Source organism: Trachypithecus francoisi, unplaced genomic scaffold (genome assembly GCF_009764315.1).
Source record: "Trachypithecus francoisi isolate TF-2019V2 unplaced genomic scaffold, Tfra_2.0 Lachesis_group13, whole genome shotgun sequence".
Taxonomy (NCBI): Eukaryota; Metazoa; Chordata; class Mammalia; order Primates; family Cercopithecidae; genus Trachypithecus; species Trachypithecus francoisi.
This window is the reverse complement of record NW_022681458.1, coordinates 44108937-44129472: the sequence shown is the minus strand read 5'-3', so window position 1 is coordinate 44129472 and position 20536 is coordinate 44108937. Positions and strand designations below refer to the sequence as shown.

At 41.5% G+C, this 20536-nt stretch overlaps 1 protein-coding gene across 3 annotated transcripts in view; it reads right to left on the bottom strand.

The window, feature by feature from the left end:
• RFTN2 (raftlin family member 2) overlaps positions 1-20536 on the bottom strand; it is a 90231-nt gene that overhangs the window by 8434 nt on the left and 61261 nt on the right. For all 3 annotated transcript variants that reach the window (XM_033230749.1, XM_033230751.1, XM_033230750.1), the window contains exon 8: positions 9469-9547. In XM_033230749.1, coding sequence (XP_033086640.1) covers positions 9469-9547 — 79 coding nt within the window. The remainder of the gene's footprint in view (positions 1-9468; positions 9548-20536) is intronic.

Below are 20536 nucleotides of genomic sequence, written 5' to 3'. Positions count from 1 at the left end.
ACATGTTATTTAATAAATACAACTTCAGCAATCATATCACCTCTCCTGCCCCACCCTTATTCCACATGTAAATAATAACATTTCCAACAAACCAAACTGTGATGTTCTCATAACTTAGACTGTAGAAGTCTGAAGCCCAACTAGTTCTTGGAGATTATCTACTTCAGTCCCCTTATTCTACAGAGGTGAGGCTCAGACCAAGAGAGAAAACAGGATTTGTCCAAGGTGATGGAATACTAGCCCGGAACTGTAGCCCGAGTCTCTTACCTTATTCTTTTCACACTATCTTACCCACATCTGTAAAAATATGAGTAGGTTTGCTGTAAAAGATTTGTGTGTTTCCTAAATAAAAATTTCCTTCAATCATAAAAAGAGGCGCTTCCCTTGACCGCTCACAGAATACATTCCTGGATCTTCCCAGCTTGGGGCTGTCAAAATCATGGAAGCCTAGGAAGGGGGAAGAGTATGGTTGACCTATTACTACCTCTCCAGCCAGCTTTCCTATCCATCTTCTTCTCTACTGCAGTGTGGGCAGGTGACCCGGTCAGACCTGACCAGAGTCATTCCCTGGGACTACTATACTGATTCTAGGATAAACAAATTCTTTCTTTTTGATAAGGTGGCCAAGCTTACCTCCTAAGAAGCCCTCTGCACACACACACAACACACACAAAAGCGAAACAAATAGATGAGAGGAAACGTCTTGACAATGTGGAATCTCTGATGTCAGTAAGTGAGGTCTTCAGTTATTTTTCTTTTTCTTTCTTTCTTTAATTTTTTTTTTTTTTTTTTCTGTTTGAGACAGAGTCTCACTCTGTAGCCCAGGCTGGAGTGCAGTGGTGCAATTAAGGCTCACTGCTGCCTCAACCTCCCAGGTACAAGTGATCCTCCCACCTCAGCCTCTAGAGTAACTGGGACTACTCTGGACACCTGTGCCTGCCACCACGTTCAGCTAATTTTTGTAATTTTTGTAGAGGTGGGGTTTCACCATGTTGTCCAGGCTCATTCTTTCCTTGTTTTTTTTTTTTTTGAGATGAAGTCTCACTCTGTCACGTAGGCTGGAGTGCAGTGGCACAATCTCAGCTCATTGCAAGCTCTGCCTCCTGGGTTCAAGCGATTTCCTGCCTCAGCCTCCCAAGTAGCTGGGACTACAGGCACTTGCCACCACGCCAGGCTAATTTTTGTATTTTTAGTAGAGATGGAGTTTCACCATATTGGCCAGGCTGGTCTCGAACTCCTGACCTTGTGATCTGCCTGCCTTGGCCACCGAGCCCAGCTATTCCTTTTTTTTCTAGATGGAGCCTCGCTCTGTCGCCCAGGCTGGAGTACAGTGGCGCGATCTCTGCTCACTGCAACCTCTGCCCCTCCAGGTTTAAGCAATTCTCTGCCTCAGCCTCTGGAGTAGCTGGGATTACAGGTGCGTGCCACCACACCCAGCTAATTTTTTTGTATTTTTAGTAGAGACAGGATTTCACCATCTTGGCCAGGCTGATCTTGAACTCCTGACCTTGTGATCCACCCACCTTGGCCTCCCAAAGTGCTGGGATTACAGGCATGAGCCACCATGCCTGGCCTTTTTTTTTTTTTTTTTTAAACGTTGTGAGCTATGCCAGTATAGTCTTCCTGTCTAGAAGCCAGTACATTCCCTTATATACATAGGCTAGTCTGAACAGAGTTTATGTCCCTTACCACCCAAAGAACACCAATAAGGAATATAGAAACAAGCTTGGGTGGCCAGAAGAGTGCTGCTCTCCCATCCTACATCTGCCCTTATGGCAGCAGGGATCAGCATAGCTATCATTTCCTCGAATTCATTTAGAGGACCCTCCCCAAAATAAAGAAAAATAAAAATAGATAAAAGGAACAGCAAGATAAAAAGACCCTGGCCTTTTGACATCACACAGAGAAAAGAGAAGTTAGCAACTTCACTAAGCTTCATAAGCATTCCATGACCCAAGGACGGTCTTTACTGAGGGACAAAGGCATAGAAAATAGAGTCTATGTAATTTGTAGAGCAAATGATCTTTGACGTTTTATCTTTTAAATGAACATACAGTAAAAGTGACTTTGGGGAGTACAAGTCTATGAGTTTCAATACGTGTATAGATTTAACCACATTTGGGACACAGAACAGTTCCACCACCCCAAAACACTGCTTTATATATCCCTCTATCACACCCTTCCACCACCCCTAATCCCTGGAAACCACTGATCTGTTCTCCACACTATAGTTTTGTCTTCTTGAGAATGTCATTTAAAGAGAATTATACAGTCCGCAATCTTTTGCGGCTGGCTTATTTATTCATTAAAACACCTTTGAGATTAATCCAAGTTATGTATACCAGTAAATTCATTCCTATTTATTTTTATTTTTTATTTGTAGAGACAGACTTTATGTTATTTTATTTTTTTATGAAATGGGGTCCCAAGTTGCCCCAGTTGGTCTCAAACTCCTGACCTCAAGGCCAGCCACCTGCCTTGGCCTCCCAGAGTGCTGGGATTACAGATGTGAGCCACCATGCCCAGTCCTTTTTATTTCTGAGTATTTAATTGTATGGATGTACCACTGTTGTTTATTCATTCACTTGTTGAAGACATTTGGGTTGTTTCCAGTTTCCAGTTTGAGGTGATTATGAATAGAACTGCTACAAATATTTGTGTGTAGGTTTTTGTGTGAACATCAGTTTTTATTTCTCTAGGGTAAACAACCAGGACAGGGACTGCTGGGTCATATGGTAAATGTCTGTTTAACTTCATAAGAAGCTGCCAAACTGTTTTCCAGGGTGGATGATATGGTTTGGTTCTGTGTCCTCAACCAAATCTCATCTTGGAATTTGGTAGCTCCCATAACTTCCATGTGTTGTGGGAGGGACCCTGTGGGAGATAATTGAATCACAGGGGTGGGTCTCTTCTGTGCTTTCTCATCATAGTGAATAAGTCTCATGAGATCTGATGGTTTTAAAAATGGGGCCAGGCACAGTGGCTCATGCCTGTAGTCCCAGCACTTTGGGAGGCCGAGGCAGTCGGATCACGAGGTCAGGAGTTCGAGACCAGCCTGGCCAACATAGTCAAACCCCATCTCTACTGAAAATACAAAAATCAGCTGGGTGTGGTGGTACGTGCCTGTAATCCCAGCTCCTCAGGAGGCTGAGGCAAGCAGGAGAATTGCTTTAACCGGAGAGGTGGAGGTTGCAGTGAGCTGAGACCATGCCATTGCACTCCAGCCTGGGTGACAGAGTGAGACTTTGTCTCAAAAAAAAAAAGGGAGCTCCCCTGCACAAGCTTTCTCTTTGCCTGCCGCCATCCATGTAAGATGTGACTTACTCCTCCTTGCCTTCTGCCATGATTGTGAAGTCTCCTCAGCTACGTGGAACTGTGAGTCCAATTAAATCTCTTCTCTTTGCCTGCCGCCATCCACGTAAGATGTGACTTACTCCTCCTTGCCTTCTGCCATGATTGTGAGGTCTCCTCAGCTACGTGGAACTGTGAGTCCAATTAAATCTCTTTCTTTTGTAAATTACCCAGTCTCAGATACGTCTTTATCAGCAGTGTGAAAACAGTGGATATTCCATTTTGCATCCCCAGCAGCTGTGTATGAGGGTTCTGATTGCTCCTCATCCTCCCCAGTTCTTGGTATTGTCACTATTTTTTATTTTAACCATTTTAACAGGTGTATGATATCTCATTATGAGTTTTCATTTGCACTTCCCTAATGGCTAGTGATTTAAGCATCTTTTCATACATTTACATTTACACATCCTCATTGGTGAAGCGTTCCAGTCTTTCAACTATTTTTTCACTGGGTTGTTTTTTCACTCTGTGAGAGTCCTTGATACCCTTTGGGTAAGATCATTTGTCTTGTATATGTTTTCTGAGTTTTTCTCTCCCAGTTTGTGGCTTGTCTTTTCCTTCTGTTAACAGTGCCATTCACAGAACAAAAGTTTTATATTTTGATGAAGTCTCTTTTTTCAATTTTTAAATAGATTGTGCTTTTGGTGTTATGTCTAAAAACTCTCTTTTTTTTTTTTTTTGAGACGAGGTCTCACTCTGTTGCTCAGGCTGGAGTACAGTGGTGCGATCATGGCTCACTGCAGCCTCAATCTCCCAGGCTCCAGCGATCCCCGCTCCTCACCCCCTGCAGGTAGCTAGGATTACCTGTGTGTGCCTCCATGCCCAGCTAATTTTTGTATTTTCTGTAGACAGGGTTTTGCTGTTGCTGCCGTTGTTTCAAACTCCTAGACTCAAGTGATCCTCCTGCCTCAGGCTCCCAAAATGCTGAGATTATAGGTGTGAGCCACCGCACCTGGCCCCTAAAAACTCTTTGCCTAACTCCACTTTATGAAGATTTTCTCCTATGTTTTTTCCTAATAGTTTTCTAGTTTTACTAAAATGAATGATCTCTTAATAGCTTAGAGAAAACTGCAGCAGTAAATGAGAGTCTAAATGTTTTGAAATGACATTTTTCATGTTTAAAAACATTCACAAGTATCTAGAATACTGCATAAGATATATCTGTGAAATATCAAACACATTCCAGAAGTAAAGGTCTCCATAACTTCCGAAGAAAAAAAATCCAACGACATGCTTTCTTCATAGTGCAATCCTCACTTTCCTCCCCACAGCAGGGGCATTAAATGGATTTGTTGAACATAACAGTACTGTTCTGTGCTCAGTGAAATTGGATGGGAAAAGTCTTGACATTAGTCTTAGTAAAAAAAACAAGATAAATTTTTTTTTTTTTTTGAGATGGAGTTTCGCTCTTGTTGCCCAGGCTGGAGTGCAATGGCATGATCTCAGCTCACCACAACCTCCGCCTCCTGGGTTCAAGCAATTCTCCTGCCTCCGCCTCCTGTGTAGCTGGGATTACAGGCATGTGCCACCATGCCCAGCTAATTTTGTATTTTTAGTAGAGAAGAGGTTTCTCCATGTTGGTCAGGCTGGTCTTGAACTCCTGACCTCAGATGATCTGCCCGCCTCGGCCTTCCAAAGTGCTGGGATTACAGATATGAGCCACTGCACTCAGCTGAGAAATTTTTTTCAAAGGTCAGACTCTAGGTTAATTTCTAGCAGCCCATGAAATTTATTGTTTAATGAAAACGCATTGAGAATCCTAGGACAACACTTGTAATGTCTGAAATATCTACCAACTGTTTTTAAAACTAAACGTCTTTGAAAAAATTCTTTGAAAGACTTTATAAACAAAGCAATCCCCCCATCAATCCCTTTCAAACAATAACTGATTTAAAGGTATTAACAAAGAGCAGTGCTATTATGGATCTGTGACTACATAAATTTTTCAAGGCATATTGTAAATACAACTTTCACAAAATATATATGAGATACCTAAAACATTTTGGTAATAAATTAACTCTATATTGATATTAATAGTTTACTTTCCTGAAAGTATTACTGCCATTTTGAGATAAAGTAAAAAATTGTTTCCTTAAGTAAAAACTGAAAGAATTTGCAAATCAGCTTTCTGTTATAGCTGTTAGACACTTTGACTCCTACCTACAAGTCCTGCCCTGAAATAATCTCAGGATCCTGTGGCTTCTTGCTAGAAAAATTAAACATTTGTCAAATGAAGAAATGGTAAATCCATTTAGAAGCAGAATTGTAAGTTATAAAATATATTATTATTAGATTTGTCATTGACACAAACCAACTATATCTGCTTCCCATTATATAAATGAACCAGTAATTTTACATTACAATGGAATATAAAGATTACCCAAAGAAAATCTGAGACTAGAGACTACTGGATAGTATCTAAAGCTAAACAAAAAAGGGCTGGGTACAGTGGTGAGCACCTGTAACCCTAACTACTTGGGAAGCTAAGGTGGGAGGATTGTTTGAACTCAGGAGTTTAAGACCAGACTGGGCAACACAGGGAGACCCTGTCTCATAAAAAAGTAAAACATGATAAACAAAAAGGGCCTAAACATTTTCAGGGAATTAAAAACCTTGTATTTAATATTAAGTAAAAGAGGCTGTAAGGTAGCTGGATATAGGTCTTACATTGTCACAAACACAACTCCATGGCCCTCATGGATCAGAACCCCATGAGGCTGTGAATTCTGATGACTTTTCCTAAAAATAATGGCCATTTGTAGAATGTTAAAAAGAAAGAAAGAGGCCGGGTGCAGTGGTTCACACCTGTAATCCCAGCACTTTGGGAGGCCGAGGTGGGCGGATCACAAGGTTAGGAGATCAAGACCATCCTGGCCAACAAGGTGAAACCACGTCTCTACTAAAAATACAACAATTAGCTGGGTGTGGTGGCACGTGCCTGTAGTCCCAGCTACTCGGGAGGCTGAGGCAGGAGAATCACTTAACCAGGGAGTAGGAGGTTGCAGTGAGCCGAGATTGCGCCACTGCACTCCAGCCTAGTGACAGAACGAGACTCCATCTCAAAAAAAAAAAAAAAAGAAAAGAAAAAAAGAAAGAATAAAAAGGTGGTGACATGATGAGAAGTTTGCTTTGGGGGAAGAAGAAAGGACAACTTTTTCTGGCCATTCTCTACATATACCCACCTTTGCTTCTTTTTTTTTTTTTTTTTTTGAGACGGAGTCTCGCTCTGTCGCCCAGGCTGGAGTGCAGTGGCCGGATCTCAGCTCACTGCAAGCTCCGCCTCCCGGGTTTATACCATTCTCCCGCCTCAGCCTCCCGAGTAGCTGGGACTACAGGCGCCCGCCACATCGCCCGGCTAATTTTTTGTTTTTTTTTAGTAGAGACGGGGTTTCACCGTGTTAGCCAGGATAGTCTCGATCTCCTGACCTCGTGATCCACCCGTCTCGGCCTCCCAAAGTGCTGGGATTACAGGCTTGAGCCACCGCGCCCGGCCCCACCTTTGCTTCTTTTAGGCAGAATATTTCTTTCTTTCTTTCTTTCTTTTTTTGAGACGGAGTCTTGCTCTGTCGCCCAGACTGGAGTGCAGTGGCCAGATCTCAGCTCACTGCAAGCTCCGCCTCCCGGGTTCACGCCATTCTCCTGTCTCAGCCTCCCGAGTAGCTGGGACTACAGGTACCCGCCAACTCACCCGGCTAGTTTTTTGTATTTTTTAGTAGAGACAGGGTATCACCGTGTTAGCCAGGATGGTCTCAATCTCCTGACCTCGTGATCCACCCGTCTTGGCCTCCCAAAGTGCTGGGATTACAGGCTTGAGCCACCGCGCCCGGCTTTTTTTTTCTTTTTTGGGACAGAGTCTCGCCCTGTTGCCAGGCTGCAGTGCAGTGGTGCAATCTAGGCTCACTGCAACCTCTGCCTCCTGGGTTCAAGCGATTCTCCTGCCTCAGGCTCCCGAGTAGCTGGGACTACAGGCAGACGCCATCACGCCCAGCTAATTTTTGTATTTTTAGTAGAGACAGGGTTTCACCATGTTGGCCAGGATGGTCTTGATCTCTTGACCTCATGATCCCCACCTCGGCCTCCCAAAGTGCTGGGAGTACAGGCATGAGCCACTGGGTTAGGCCAGAATATTTCTTTTATTTAATTAATTTGTTTTGAGACAGGGTCTCACTCTGTCACCCAGGCTGGAACGCAGTGGCACCATCACAGCTCACTGTAGCACTGAACTCCTGGGCTCAAATGATCCTCCCACCTCAACATCCCAAATATCTGGGACTACAGGCATGTGCCACCATGCCTGCCTAATTTATTTTTAAATTTTTTGTAGAGACAGGGTCTGCTAATGTTTCCCAGGCTGGTCTCAAACTCTTGGGTTCAAGCAGTTCTCCCACCTCAGCCTCCCAAAATGTTGGGATTACAGTTGTGAGCCCCTGTGCATGACCTTGACAGATATTTTTTAATAAACTCATGAAGTTGAGTCATCCTCATTGTTGTGGAGGGTTGCAGTGCTCACCTGTGGGCTCTAATGTGGTTTCTAATTCTGTGTACTTGGTCATTGTATTCTCCTGCCTCTCCATCTTCCCAACTACCTCTCTACCTCTCTACTGATTTACCTACCGACCCAGCCAGCCTTTTTCCAAAATTAACGTGAGATAATTTAGCATGGCTGTATTATATACACAGTCAATCTAGCTCTTTGATAGTTTAGATAACTTTAAAGTTTACTAAACAATGTCTTCTTTTTTTCAAATCTCTGCAGCTTTGCCTGAAAACATAAAGCAATGTTTTCTTGATGTAGATACAGAAAAAGAATCACTTTAAAAATTTTCTGGTCCATTTGCAAATCTCTTGTTTTGCAAGTTATGCTTTATTAATGCACAGAGTGCCACATTCAATCATTGTATTCTAGCTGTGCATCCAGTAAGATAAAGGTGACTTGAGGCTCAGAATAGCCCTTCAGCAAAGTGCTGAAAAAATACAAACTTGACTAGATAATATAAAAGAAAAATGTTGCTAAATGTCAAGATAGCCAAAGTTGCATGGATGCATTGCAAGATCAGGCACATTCATTCACAAGATTTATTTATTTATTTATTTTTTTTTGAGGTGGAGTCTCGCTCTGTCGCCGGGGCTGGAGTGCAATGGCCGGATCTCAGCTCACTGCAAGCTCCGCCTCCCGGATTTACGCCATTCTCCTGTCTCAGCCTCCCGAGTAGCTGGGACTACAGGTGCCCGCCACCTCGCCCGGCTAGTTTTTGTATTTTTTTAGTAGAGACGAGGGTTCACCGTGTCAGCCAGGATGGTCTCGATCTCCTGACCTCGTGATCCGCCCGTCTCAGCCTCCCAAAGTGCTGGGATTACAGGCTTGAGCCACCGCGCCCGGCCTCATTCACAAGATTTAGAACTGTAAGGACAGAAAAAACTTTTCCTCTATCCTTTTAGGTTCAGTAGCTGAGAACTACAAATTAAACTGACAAAAGACATATTAATAGGAGAAAAGGTTTATTTTCAATGCACACAGTCTCTTCACAGAAAAGTAGCAAAAACCCAAAGAGACAGTTTGGTGTAGAAGACCTGGGAGTTTATATACCATTTTAACAAAGGGTGATAAGTTGTGGACAGGTGACTAGACGAGGGAAAAGGAATTTGGGCTTCTGGGGAAGTAAATTGTGAGAAGGCAAATACATGGAGTAAACGAATGGAAGATCAAGCTTATTTCAGTACAGTTTGTTTTTGCAGACTCATCACTGTGAATTGTTTCTGGTGATTAGACACCTTTACAAACGGAAATTTATGTCACCCTTATAAAGCGAAATGTATGCCCCCGTTTTTCAGCAGAAAGGTGGAGGACAGAGAGTTCCTCCTGTGTCTGCTGTTTCCTAATTGCCTTTAGCTCAAAGTAATCCTCATGCCAAAGTGGCATATTTTGAGATGGCGTATTAGAATCCCCCTTTGGAACTATTTCATGTTGCCTGATTGCTAGCACATTTCCCTTATAGGTTGGTTCAGAGGACTGTTTCCATGTCATGTCCATGCTTTCTTATTTGGAATTACAACGAGAGTTTAAGGATTAAATGCTTCAATATAACATTCAGTTAATAAAGCATCAATTTTACTCACATCTGGTGTTTGAGCAGCTGAATTCCACATAACTGGCCTCTGAAGGAATACGATCTGCTTTGTAGCCAAATTCCCTTCACTGCAAATTAAAACAATAGTATTAGTATTTGTGAATTAGTAATTCTCTGTATTTCATAATTGGCTGGAACATTCCTTATGTAGTTTTGTAAAATAATCTTCTGATCAAAAATAATTTTAAAATATAAATTTTTTTTTCCAGTGATGGAAAAAATGTAAAATGTAATTTTATAGAAACCACATCTGGAAAAACAAGAAAAATCCCTAAAAACTGAATATGGTCGCTATAAAAGAAAATAATTTTAATGTTTAAAGACACTTGTAATCTCACCAAGCTAACATCAATATTTTCATTTCTTTGTTTCCCTTCTTAGTCTTTATCAGCTTGTGTAATTTGCATGTCTGTAATCACTGCACATTTATATTTTGTTTCTATGCCTTTCACTGAACACACTCTTTTTCTTGTTTGTACACTGTAATCATATTTTTAATGGTTGCATAATAACTCAAATAATTAAGATACCAAAATGTACTAAGTCTTTTTTTCATTATTGGAAAATAAGGTTGCTTCCAGTTTCTTGCCAGTTATAAACAAAAAATATGTATTGTATTCAATTATTTTATTGAAATGAATACTTAGGAGATAAAAATATGTATTGTATTCCTCTTATGAATTATTTTCTTGAAATGAATACTTAGGAGTGGGAGTATTAGGTCAAACCTTATGATTTAAGCTTCTTGGTATGCATTGTCAAACTTGCCTTATACACAGAAGAGACCAATTTAGGCTGTCACATGTGAGAAAATTTACATCCATTTTCAATTGAGGGACTTCAACTATAGCTAGTTTTATTTTCAGATGCTTCTTTGTAGTCAGCTACTCAGTATTCTCCTTATTTAACTATCATCATGGCAAATTACCCCTTGCCAAAGACTACTTGGGGTTTGTATTCCTCTGAAATGCTTTTCACAGAGTCTCCATGGATTTATGGGGAGGAGTGTCTGTAGCTAATGTTGCTCAGTTACGACTTTTATTATGCAAAAAACCCCAACAAAACCTTACTATTAGCTGCATTTTATGCTGAGCCCTTTTTCTGGAAAATGAATGCAACACTGAAACTCTGGCTTTAGAGTTATGTGTCAACTGCACAGCATTTGAAAATCCCAACCTTACTGATGCCACTGAATTTAGAGAAATATCAAATCTTTCTCAAAGTGATAACAGGAGACTGCTTCTTTTTTATATTTGAAAGGCTGTTTCTAGTCTAATCTCATTCCATTTTGACCTCATCTTTGATTGGAAAGAAAAACTTTTATAAAATATGTAGTAATTTTGGGAACAAATTGTCATGAGGCTTTGGTACATGGGCGGGATCAGACGTGTACAGAAAAGGCTGGTCACATGTTTTGGAACCATGACATATACCAGAAAAAGCCATGGCTTTGGAACCAGACAGTTCCTGGGTTCAAATCCAAACTCTGTCATAGTACCTAATAGCTGACGCCTTTAATCAGTTAATCCTTAAATTCTCTGTTTTCTTTTTCTTTCTTTTCTTTCTCTCTTTCTCTCTTTCTTTCTTTCTTCTTTCCTTCTTTCCTTCTTTCGAGATGGAGTTTTGCTCTTTTTGCCTAGGCTGGAGTGCAATGGCGTGATCTCGGCTCACTGCAAGCTCTACCTCCCTGGTTCAAGTGATTCTCCTGCCTCAGCCTCCTGAGTAGCTAGGATTACAGGCATGTACCACCACACTGGTCTAATTTTGTATTTTTAGTAGAGACGGGGTTTCTCCATGTTGGTCAGGCTGATCTCAAACTCCTGACCTCAGGTGATCTGCCTGCCTTGGCCTCCCAAAGTGCTGGGATTGCAGGCATGAGCCACTGCACCCAGCCTCTCTGATTTTTTTCTATCGGGGACCTCAATAAGCGATAAGTGAAGAATAAGAGTGCATGAAGAGCCTCCCATTGTGCTTGCCACGAGGAGGAGCACAACAAATGTGATTTCCTTCTACTTTTCCATTCATTTAGTGAAATATAGGGTGCAGTTAAGGGAAGGGAAGAAGAGTTTCAGAATCAATAATTTCTTCCAGAGAGCAAATTCAAGGGACAGAAAGACATGGTGGTTCATGCCTGTAATCCTAGCACTTTGTGAAGCTGACAGAGGATCCCTTGAGCCCCGGAGTTTGAGACTAGTCTGGGAAACATACTGAGACTGTTGTATCTACAAAAACTTTTTAAAAAAATTATCCAAGTGTGGTGGCACATGCCTGTGGTCCCAGCTACTCGGGAGGCTGAGGTAGGAGGATCACTTGAGCCCAGAGGTTGAGGGTGCAGTGAGCTATTGATCACGCTGCTGAACTCTAGCATGGGTGACAGAAAGAGAACCTATCTTAAAAGAAAAAAAGAAAGAAAAGTAAAGAAGAAAAAACAAATTCAAGGGACAGGGTACGTGGGAATGCAGAAGAGACCCTCTGGGTAATGTTCCAGGTGTGTGATCCAGATGGAGAATCACATGAAAGAACCAGGTCTGGAACGATCCAAAGATGGGAAGGAGGGATCAGGGTAGAATTCTTCTTCTTGAGAAGAAAGCAGGAACGCATCGGGGTAGGGATTGTGGGAGACCTTACAGGCAGTTCTTTCACACTCACTGTGGATGGCGCAATTCTGAATGCACTAAGATCTAATGTTTGGCCTACGGCAGGTTTTACAGACTTTACTGTGCATTCCAAACACTGAGGTGCCTGTTGATTCCAGGGTCCACTCCAGTCTACGGAATCTCTATTTCACCAGGCTGCCCAGGTGGCCCTGATGCACAGTACATTTGGGAACCATCACCAGAAGAGACAGACTTGGAAGTGTGGACTTCTCAGGCCCTGGGGATTACTTGGTGATATTTGCTACTACCAAAGGCATTCACTGTTTTCCTTGAATAATAAAACCCACCAATAGTTCCTCTTGGTATGGAGTGTGGAAACAAAAATGGCTTAGTTTCTGGAAGCATCCTTGATGTCTATTTTATCATATTCTTCTAATGTGACTTGTGTCCTTAAATGTTTTGGACAATTTTAGCCACATAGGCTGCCTAGAGCCATGCTGAGGACACATGTTTTTCACCATCTTTAGTTTATCAATTTATTCCTGATCTGAATTGTCTGAAATATAAAGGAATTTGGAATGTGGGCAAGGAGTTACTCCCTCTGCAGTCTGACACAATTTCTGGCAGCAACCCCAAATTATGAAAGAATATCTCTACCAGCGGATCCCGAGGCAGTGTGGGAAGGAGAAAGAGGAAGTAGGTGGCTTATCAAAGGTTCGGTGGGTTGGAGGTGGAGGTAGGTGGGTTAGGGGTGTATGTCAAGGAAAAATGTCCTCAGATGGTGTGAAGTACACTGCTCGATCCTGGGTTGAGAATCATTGCCTGTATGTTTGAAATAGGATTCTCTCTGCCAGTGTTCTGCTTGGTATTTAACACAGTATGCAGAGAGGTGAAACATGTGGCACAGGGGAGGGCGAACCCTCCACAGCCTCTTCAGTGAAGCAAGAGCACTGTCAAACCTACCCCTCCTGCGGTGTGAAGGGGAATTGCCTCTGAAAGGGCAGAAGCTTTTTAAGCACAAGCTTTGTTTTATTTTATATTTTATTTTGTTTTATTTTTTGAGGCAGAGGCTCACTCTGTTGCCCAGGCTGGAGTGCAGTGGTGTGATCTGGGTTCACTGCAACCTCTGCCTTTTGGGTTCAAGGGATTCTCCTGCCTTAGCGTCCCAAGTAGCTGGGATTACAGGCACGCACCACCACATTTGACTAATTTTTGTATTTTTAGTAGAGACGGGGTTTCACCATGTTGGCCAGGCTGGTCTTGAACTCCTGACTTCAGATGATCCACCCACCTTGACCTCCCAAAGTGCCAGGATGACAGGTGTGAGCCACCTTGCCTGGCCTAAGCACGAGCTTTAAAACTGTTCATTTGAAACTGACAAGTAATGCCTTCCAGTGGCCCTATGAGGAGTGCTGTTTGGGGAATCTAACGAGATAAAACAGCAAACGTGGAGATGGTTTGTCAAAGGCTGACAACTTTAGACAGCATCCAGATGCTCAAGTAAAGACTTTGGAAGGTCAGCATCTGTCTGCCTTTTGGGGAGGTCCTCAGAGTCAGATCCTTAATTTGAGATATGTTGGAAACTTCTATGTCCCTGGTTTTCTGAGAGCCATTTTGATTTAAAATAGGTCCTGCTATTTTCAGACCAGCTGTGAGACCATGTGGAACTTGTTTTGGTGTCGAGACTCTAATCACGGTAGACCTAAGGGAAAGAGGTCTGAAGCCTTATAGACAGACACCTATTTGGTAAAGCAAGTAAGTCCCTTATGATTCCCAGCTGTTCCTGAGATAATTCTATTTACAGAACTGGGATAGAATATTCTTCCCTTAGCAAACTGGTGGTCATTATGGGATCTGAGAGAATGTTTCAAATGCCCTGGATGGTTTCAGAGGACAGAGCCCACATCTCTTATTCCCTACGAAAATGTTTATCCAAAAGGTGCTGTTAGTTAACTGAGTGACTTAATATCTTCCTGAGAGGGATTTAAGAATCTTCTGGTTCTCTTTTAGACTTTAATGGGCAGTCATGCTTTGATGTATTAGAAAACAAAGGCAACTTTGGAAAATATGCTTGATTTAGAGATAGTAATTTAAATTCTGAAAAAGCTCTAGTACAAACTGTTTTGGTGACAAGTATAGAGAACAGTCTACAGAGAAGTGATGAGAACATTGACTAGTCCCTTCATCTCTGAGGGCAGCAGATGATCCCTGGTGCTGTGGTCAGCACGAGGGCACAGGCCACATGAAGGACAGGTCAGCTGGGGCAGGCCTTGAAGGGGCTGAGTTCTCTGCAGGCAGAGATGGTTGAACATTGTCAATGAGATAGTGGATGTAAAGTTCCTAGACCCTGGAGATGGACCCTGGAGCACAGGAGATGCTCAGAGATGTTTCCTTTTCTCTTCCCTGCTGTCTTCTGTGCACTTCATAAGAAAGCACAAAGAAGATTCTCCGTGAATGTCCTTTGAGGGAGAGGGATTTTCTGTGACAAGAACCTGACTATCAAGAAGACTGGGTCTTCCCACTAACAGAAGATCTCATGGACTGAACTAATAAAAACAACTTTGACTCCTGTAGTGCTTTCAGCATTCTAAGTCCTTTCTGCGTACATTAACATGCTTGTTTCTTATGATAATCCTTTAAGGTGTGCAGAGCAGAGATTTTCTCTATTTTACGGATAGGGAAATTGAGACTCAGAGCTTTTAAGGTTTTTGTCTTGGGTCACCTCTAGGTCCCACTCTTTCCACAACACCGCATTCGCTCTACAAGCAAATGTAGAGTGACGACATTTGCTTTAGAGCTCACTGAAGCCCTGACTACAGAAAGATGTGGCTTAATTCTATTCTGACTAGAAAACTTTATAATTCGTGGATAAGTCTAAGATTATTTTGCCAAAGTCTAGATTTTTATTTAGCATCCTAAATTAAGCATTCCAGCTTATAATGTTCAGAAGTTATAGTGGAGAATAATGAAGAAAATAAACACAAATGGTCATTTTTCTTGGGCCAATTAAGACTACTTAAGCAGACCATACAGGTCCGGATGTTAGTGTGGCAAATGCAAGAAGAGACAGGAGCAAGTTCATGATCCATGGTATTAAAGTGTGACATAAAAGATTAATAATTGAAAGCTTTGCCTTAACATTCCCCCAAATGAATTCAGTTCTGCACAACAGTGACTAGCAGTGGTTGTAAAAACAAACAAGCAACAAAAATGAAACTTAAAAAAGTTCTATTTATAGTTTGACAATATCTTTTATTTTATTTTATTATTGTTTTTTTGAGATGGAGTCTCACTCTGTCGCCCAGGCTGGAGTGCAGTGGTGTGATCTCTTGTTACTACAAGCTCCGCCTCCCGGGTTCACACCATTCTCCTGCCTCAGCCTCCCTAGTAGGTGGGACTATAGGCGCCCTCCACCACGGGCTAATTTTTTGTATTTTTAGTAGAGACGGGATTTCACCATGTTAACCAGGATGGTCTTGATCTCCTGACCTCATGATCCGCCTGCCTCAGCCTCTCAAAGTGCTGGGATTACAGGCATGAGCCACCACGCCCGCCCTAGTTTGGCAATATCTTTAGTGATAATTTTTGTTTTTTTGAGACAGAGTCTCACTCTGTTGCCCAGGCTGGAGTGCAGTGGTGTGTCTTGGCTCACTGCAACCCCCACCTTGCAGGTTCAAGTGATTCTCCTGGCTCAGCCTCCCGAGTAGCTGGGACTACAGGCGTGCGCCATTATGCCTGGCTAATCTTTTTTTTTTTTTTTTTTTTTGTATTTTTAGTAGAGACGGAGTTTCACCATGTTGGTCAGGCTCGTCTCACTCCTGACCTCAGGTGATCTGTCTGCCTTGGCCTCCCAAAGTGCTGGCATTACTGGTGTGAGCCACTGTCCCCAGCCGATAATTAAATTTATAAATTATTTTTGTAGGAAGTTACAAGGACAACCTGAACTTCTTCTTGGTTCAATATGTGCCTATAATTTCAAGCATCTTTGAGAGCTATAGTACTTAGAATTTATGCATAGGTGGGAGAAAGTTGTTCTACATTCTTTAAGATATGAAAACCAAGGTGTTTTTTTTTTTTTTTTCCAGATGGAGTCTTGCTCTGTTGCCAGGCTGGAGTGCAGTGACGTGATCTTGGCTCACTGTAACCTCTGTCTCCTGGGTTCAAGTGATCCTCCTGCCTTAGCCTCCTGAATAGCTGGGACTACAGGCAAGCATGACCACGCCCAGCTAATTTTTTGTATTTTTAGTAGAGATTGGGTTTCACCATGTTGGCCAGGATGGTCTCGATCTCTTGACCTCGTGGTCTGCCCGCCTCAGCCTCCCAAAGTGCTGGGATTACTGGTGCGAGCCACTGCCCATGGCTGATAATTAAATTAAAAAATTATTTTTGTAGGAAGTTACAAGGACAACTTGAACTTCTTCTTGGTTCAATATGTGCCTATAATTTCAAGCATCTTTGAGAGATAGAGTACCTGGAATTTATGGTTAGGTGGGAGAGAGTTGTTCTACATTCTTTAAAATATAAAAACCAAAGTAATGTTTGATTGTCTCTGAATCTCTGCTTGTGGCATTCTCCCTCCCATCTGGAGTGCCCACTCCGCCACCTCTGCTTGTTCCCATTCTGACCATCTTTTGAGATTAGTTTAAGGTGTGATGTCTTTCATAAAGTCTTCAATAACCCTCCAACTGAAGAGCAGCACCCCCTTTTCAGGGTTCCCACAGGTCCCTCTTAGGAAGCTTAATCCCTTTGGCCAGATGATATAGCTACTGGTACACATTTTCCTTCTACCAGATCTAAGGTCCTTGAGGAGCTTGTCTTCTCATCTCTGCAGCTTCCACATTAATGACCAGAAACTCATGCTCAGTAGATATTTAAAGAGTTGAAGAATTTATAAATAAATGGTCATTTGATTTCTGTGATAATATATTGATGCCAGGGAACATGCTTCAAAAAAGAAAAAACCGATCATGACAAGTGAGCAAAGGCTTGCAGAACAGATAAAAGCTTTGCTAGATGAGTCATAATTGCTTTTTTGCACTCCAGCCTGGGCAACAGAGCGAGACTGTCTCAAAAAAAAAAAAAAAAAAAAAAAAAAGACTTTGCTAGGTCTTTATTTTTTCTTTTGCTAGGTCTTTTACAGCTATGAAGTTCATTGACATTTAGTATGAATCTTAACTGTTCCTTCTACTCCTCACAAAACTTTTCAGCTACGTGACCTTACAATAACCATAGCCTACAGAATTTTATATAAATTTGAACTATGAAAATGTCTCATATTTTAAAATAATTCACTCTTTCTCCACTAACTTCAATGAAGGGAGGGATTTCTTAAACAATATATTAAAAAGGGTAAAGATAGATACATTTGTTGATTTTAAAATTAAAAACTTTTGTTAATTAAAGACATCATAGAGTGAAAAGATAAACCAAAGAATTAGTGAAGATAATTGCAGCATGCATAATAAATAAAGGACTCTTTATTTGTTATATTTAAGTAAGTTATAAGTAGAGATTTTTTAAATTTAAATTTAAATTTTTTATAGAGATGGGGTCTTGCTATATTGCCCAGGCTGGTCTTGAATTTCTGGGCCCAAGCTATCCTCCCAGCTTAGTCTCCCAAAGTGTGGAGATTACAGGTGTGAGCCACTGTGCCTAGCCTTATGAATAGAACTTTAGGCTGGGCGTGGTGGCTCATGCCTGTAATCCCAGCACTTTGGGAGGTGAGGCAGGCAGATTACCTGAGGTCAGGAGTTCGAGACCAGCCTGGCTAACAAGGTGAAACTCCATCTCTACTAAAAAAACTACAAAGAAAAAAAAAATTAGCCAGGCATGGTGGTGGGTGTCTGTAATCGCAGCTATGTGGGAGGCTGAGGCAGAAGAATCGCTTGAACCCAGGAGGTGGAGGCTGCAGTGAGCCAAGATCACACCACTGCATTCCAGCCTGGGCTACAGAATGAGACTCTGTCTCAAAAAAGCAAAAACAAAAAACAAAAAAAATAGAGTTTTAAATGTGGGCAAAAAGACTTAAACAGGTACTTTACGAAAGAAAAATCCAAGTAGCCAATAAACATAGGTAAATATGCTCAATCTCAGGAAGTAATTAGGAAACTACAAATGGAAGTCACACTGAGATCACACTACATACTCTCAACCAGAATGGCAAAATTTAAAAGTATGATAATATTTTGTGTTGAGACAATGGTGACTCTGACCCTCTGCTAGTAGGGGTGTACATGGAAACAATCTATTTGAAAAGAATCTGGTATTTATCTAACAAAGCTAAAGAAGTGCCCTATGACCAAGCAATTCTGCTTCTAGAAACTCACACATGTGTGCACCAAGATCTCTGCTCATACTCGGAACAGCATTGTTTGTCATAGCCAACAACTGGAGACAGCAAACCACTAGCAGCAGAATGTACCCATACATAGTGGAATGAATAAATAAACTGCTACACATGGCATGGGTAAAACTTACAATGTTAAGTGAAAGCAGCAATACATCAAAGAATATGTATGATAGGATTCCATTCACATAAAGTTAAAAAACAGGCAAAACTAAACTGTATTGTTTAGGGATTCATACATAAGTGGTAAAACTATCAGGCAAAGAAAGGATATGACTGTCCTAAAAGTGGGGATAATGTTACCTCTGTGTGGAGGAAGTGAGGGTGACGGGGAGACACATGGGGTGCTTCTAGGGTGTGGGTGATGTTCATTATTTTGGCCTGCAGTGATGAGACAGGTCTTTGTGTATAATTATGCACATTTGTGTTTTATGCACGTTTTGTTTGTTTATTTATTTAATTTTTTTTGAGACGGATCCTCACTCTGTTGCCCAGGCTGGAGTGCAGTGGTACAATCTTGGCTCACCGTAACCTCTGCCTCCTGGGCTCAAGCGATTCTCATGCCTCAGCCTCCCAAGTAGGTGTGACCACAGGCATGCGACACCATGCCCAGCTGATTTTTGCATTTTTAGTACAAACAGGGTTTCACAGTGTTAGCCAGGCTGGTCTTGAACTCTTGACCCCAGGTGATTCGCCCACCTCGGCCTCCCAAAATGCTGGGATTACAGATATGAGCCACCGCACTAGGTGTGTGTTTTATGCACTTTCCATATGAGTGTTTTATGTCACAAAAATTGTTTTAAAATCTTATATTTAAGGGTGACAAGTAGAAGAATAGTTGTAGATTTATACATGATAAAAAAGCTCCCTCCCCCTTTACATTTATTCTTTTGGAAAAATTGGTCTTGAATTTGTTAGGTTTCAAATGAGAAGTCTTTAGGAATTCATTCACCTCAACTCACTCTTCCTTAAATATATCCTGCACTTTTCTGGCTATGCATTGCTTAAGGTTTTCCAGAGAAAGCAAATAATCTGTGGTATTCATACTGCAACATTCGCTCCCATGCACATAGTAGACATCACTAATTGAGTGCCACATTCTTTTTTTCTGAGCTGGTTCTAGTCTCAGAATCCTTACTGCAATGTTCCAGACAGCCACTACCAACAGACTAGTGCTGGTATGTAAGACGAAACCCGTTTACTACTCCAAGTGAGCCCTATCTGCCACAAGGAATACCTTTCCTCTCTAAAACTGCTTTTGGAAGCACTATTCTTTCATCATGGTGCCCCCTCAGACGTCATGAGCTTCACAGACCTGCCCTCCTTCTTCATTGATTCCTCTACCATATTCACCTGCCTTATAGTCAACTCTCTTTTCATTATTGCTTCCCTGAGGAGCAATATTCAGATATTTTCCCCCTAATATCTCCCCGTTAAATTTTAATACCAAAGATATGCTGTATATCTGTGTATATACTGTGTGGCCTTTTGGAGGGCCACAAACCATTGTAATAGCTGAGATTTTTTCCACTCCCTCGCACTCTCAATAACCAATTTTCATCATCTTAGGGACTTATCACTCCCATTGAGAATACATGCTCTAGACCTTCATGGCAGGACCTGTCATGAACTGTGTTGTTTCTCAAAGCAGAGTATGACTTCCTATATGTCTGTCCCTAGAGTGGGTAAAACATTGTCTTGCACATATTAGGCACTCAAGAAATATTAGGCACTCAGAAAGATCATTCTGGTTAAGATAAATGCATGAATCTGAATCAGTTTCCATACAACTAAGCCAGTTTCAAAAGAGTGAGCTTATCCGTAACTGCTCAGTCACTTGTGAAATATACTCATAAAAAGCTTTCCTTTATAGTTCCAAAATTCATTAGAGTAGAAGAAATAGAATTGTTAGGCTAATTCGTGCTTTATGTTGAGTTTTGCATCATCTTACACATTAATTAATTGTCATGGCCTAACATTTCCAACTCAAAAGTAAATGAGTTAACTCTTCCTTTTGAAAACTGAAATATAATTTTGCTTTTTAAAAGGAAAATTATAAAATTAAATGTTGACTTCCAACCTTGCAGCTATGTGCTTAGTCACAAAGTTCCTTT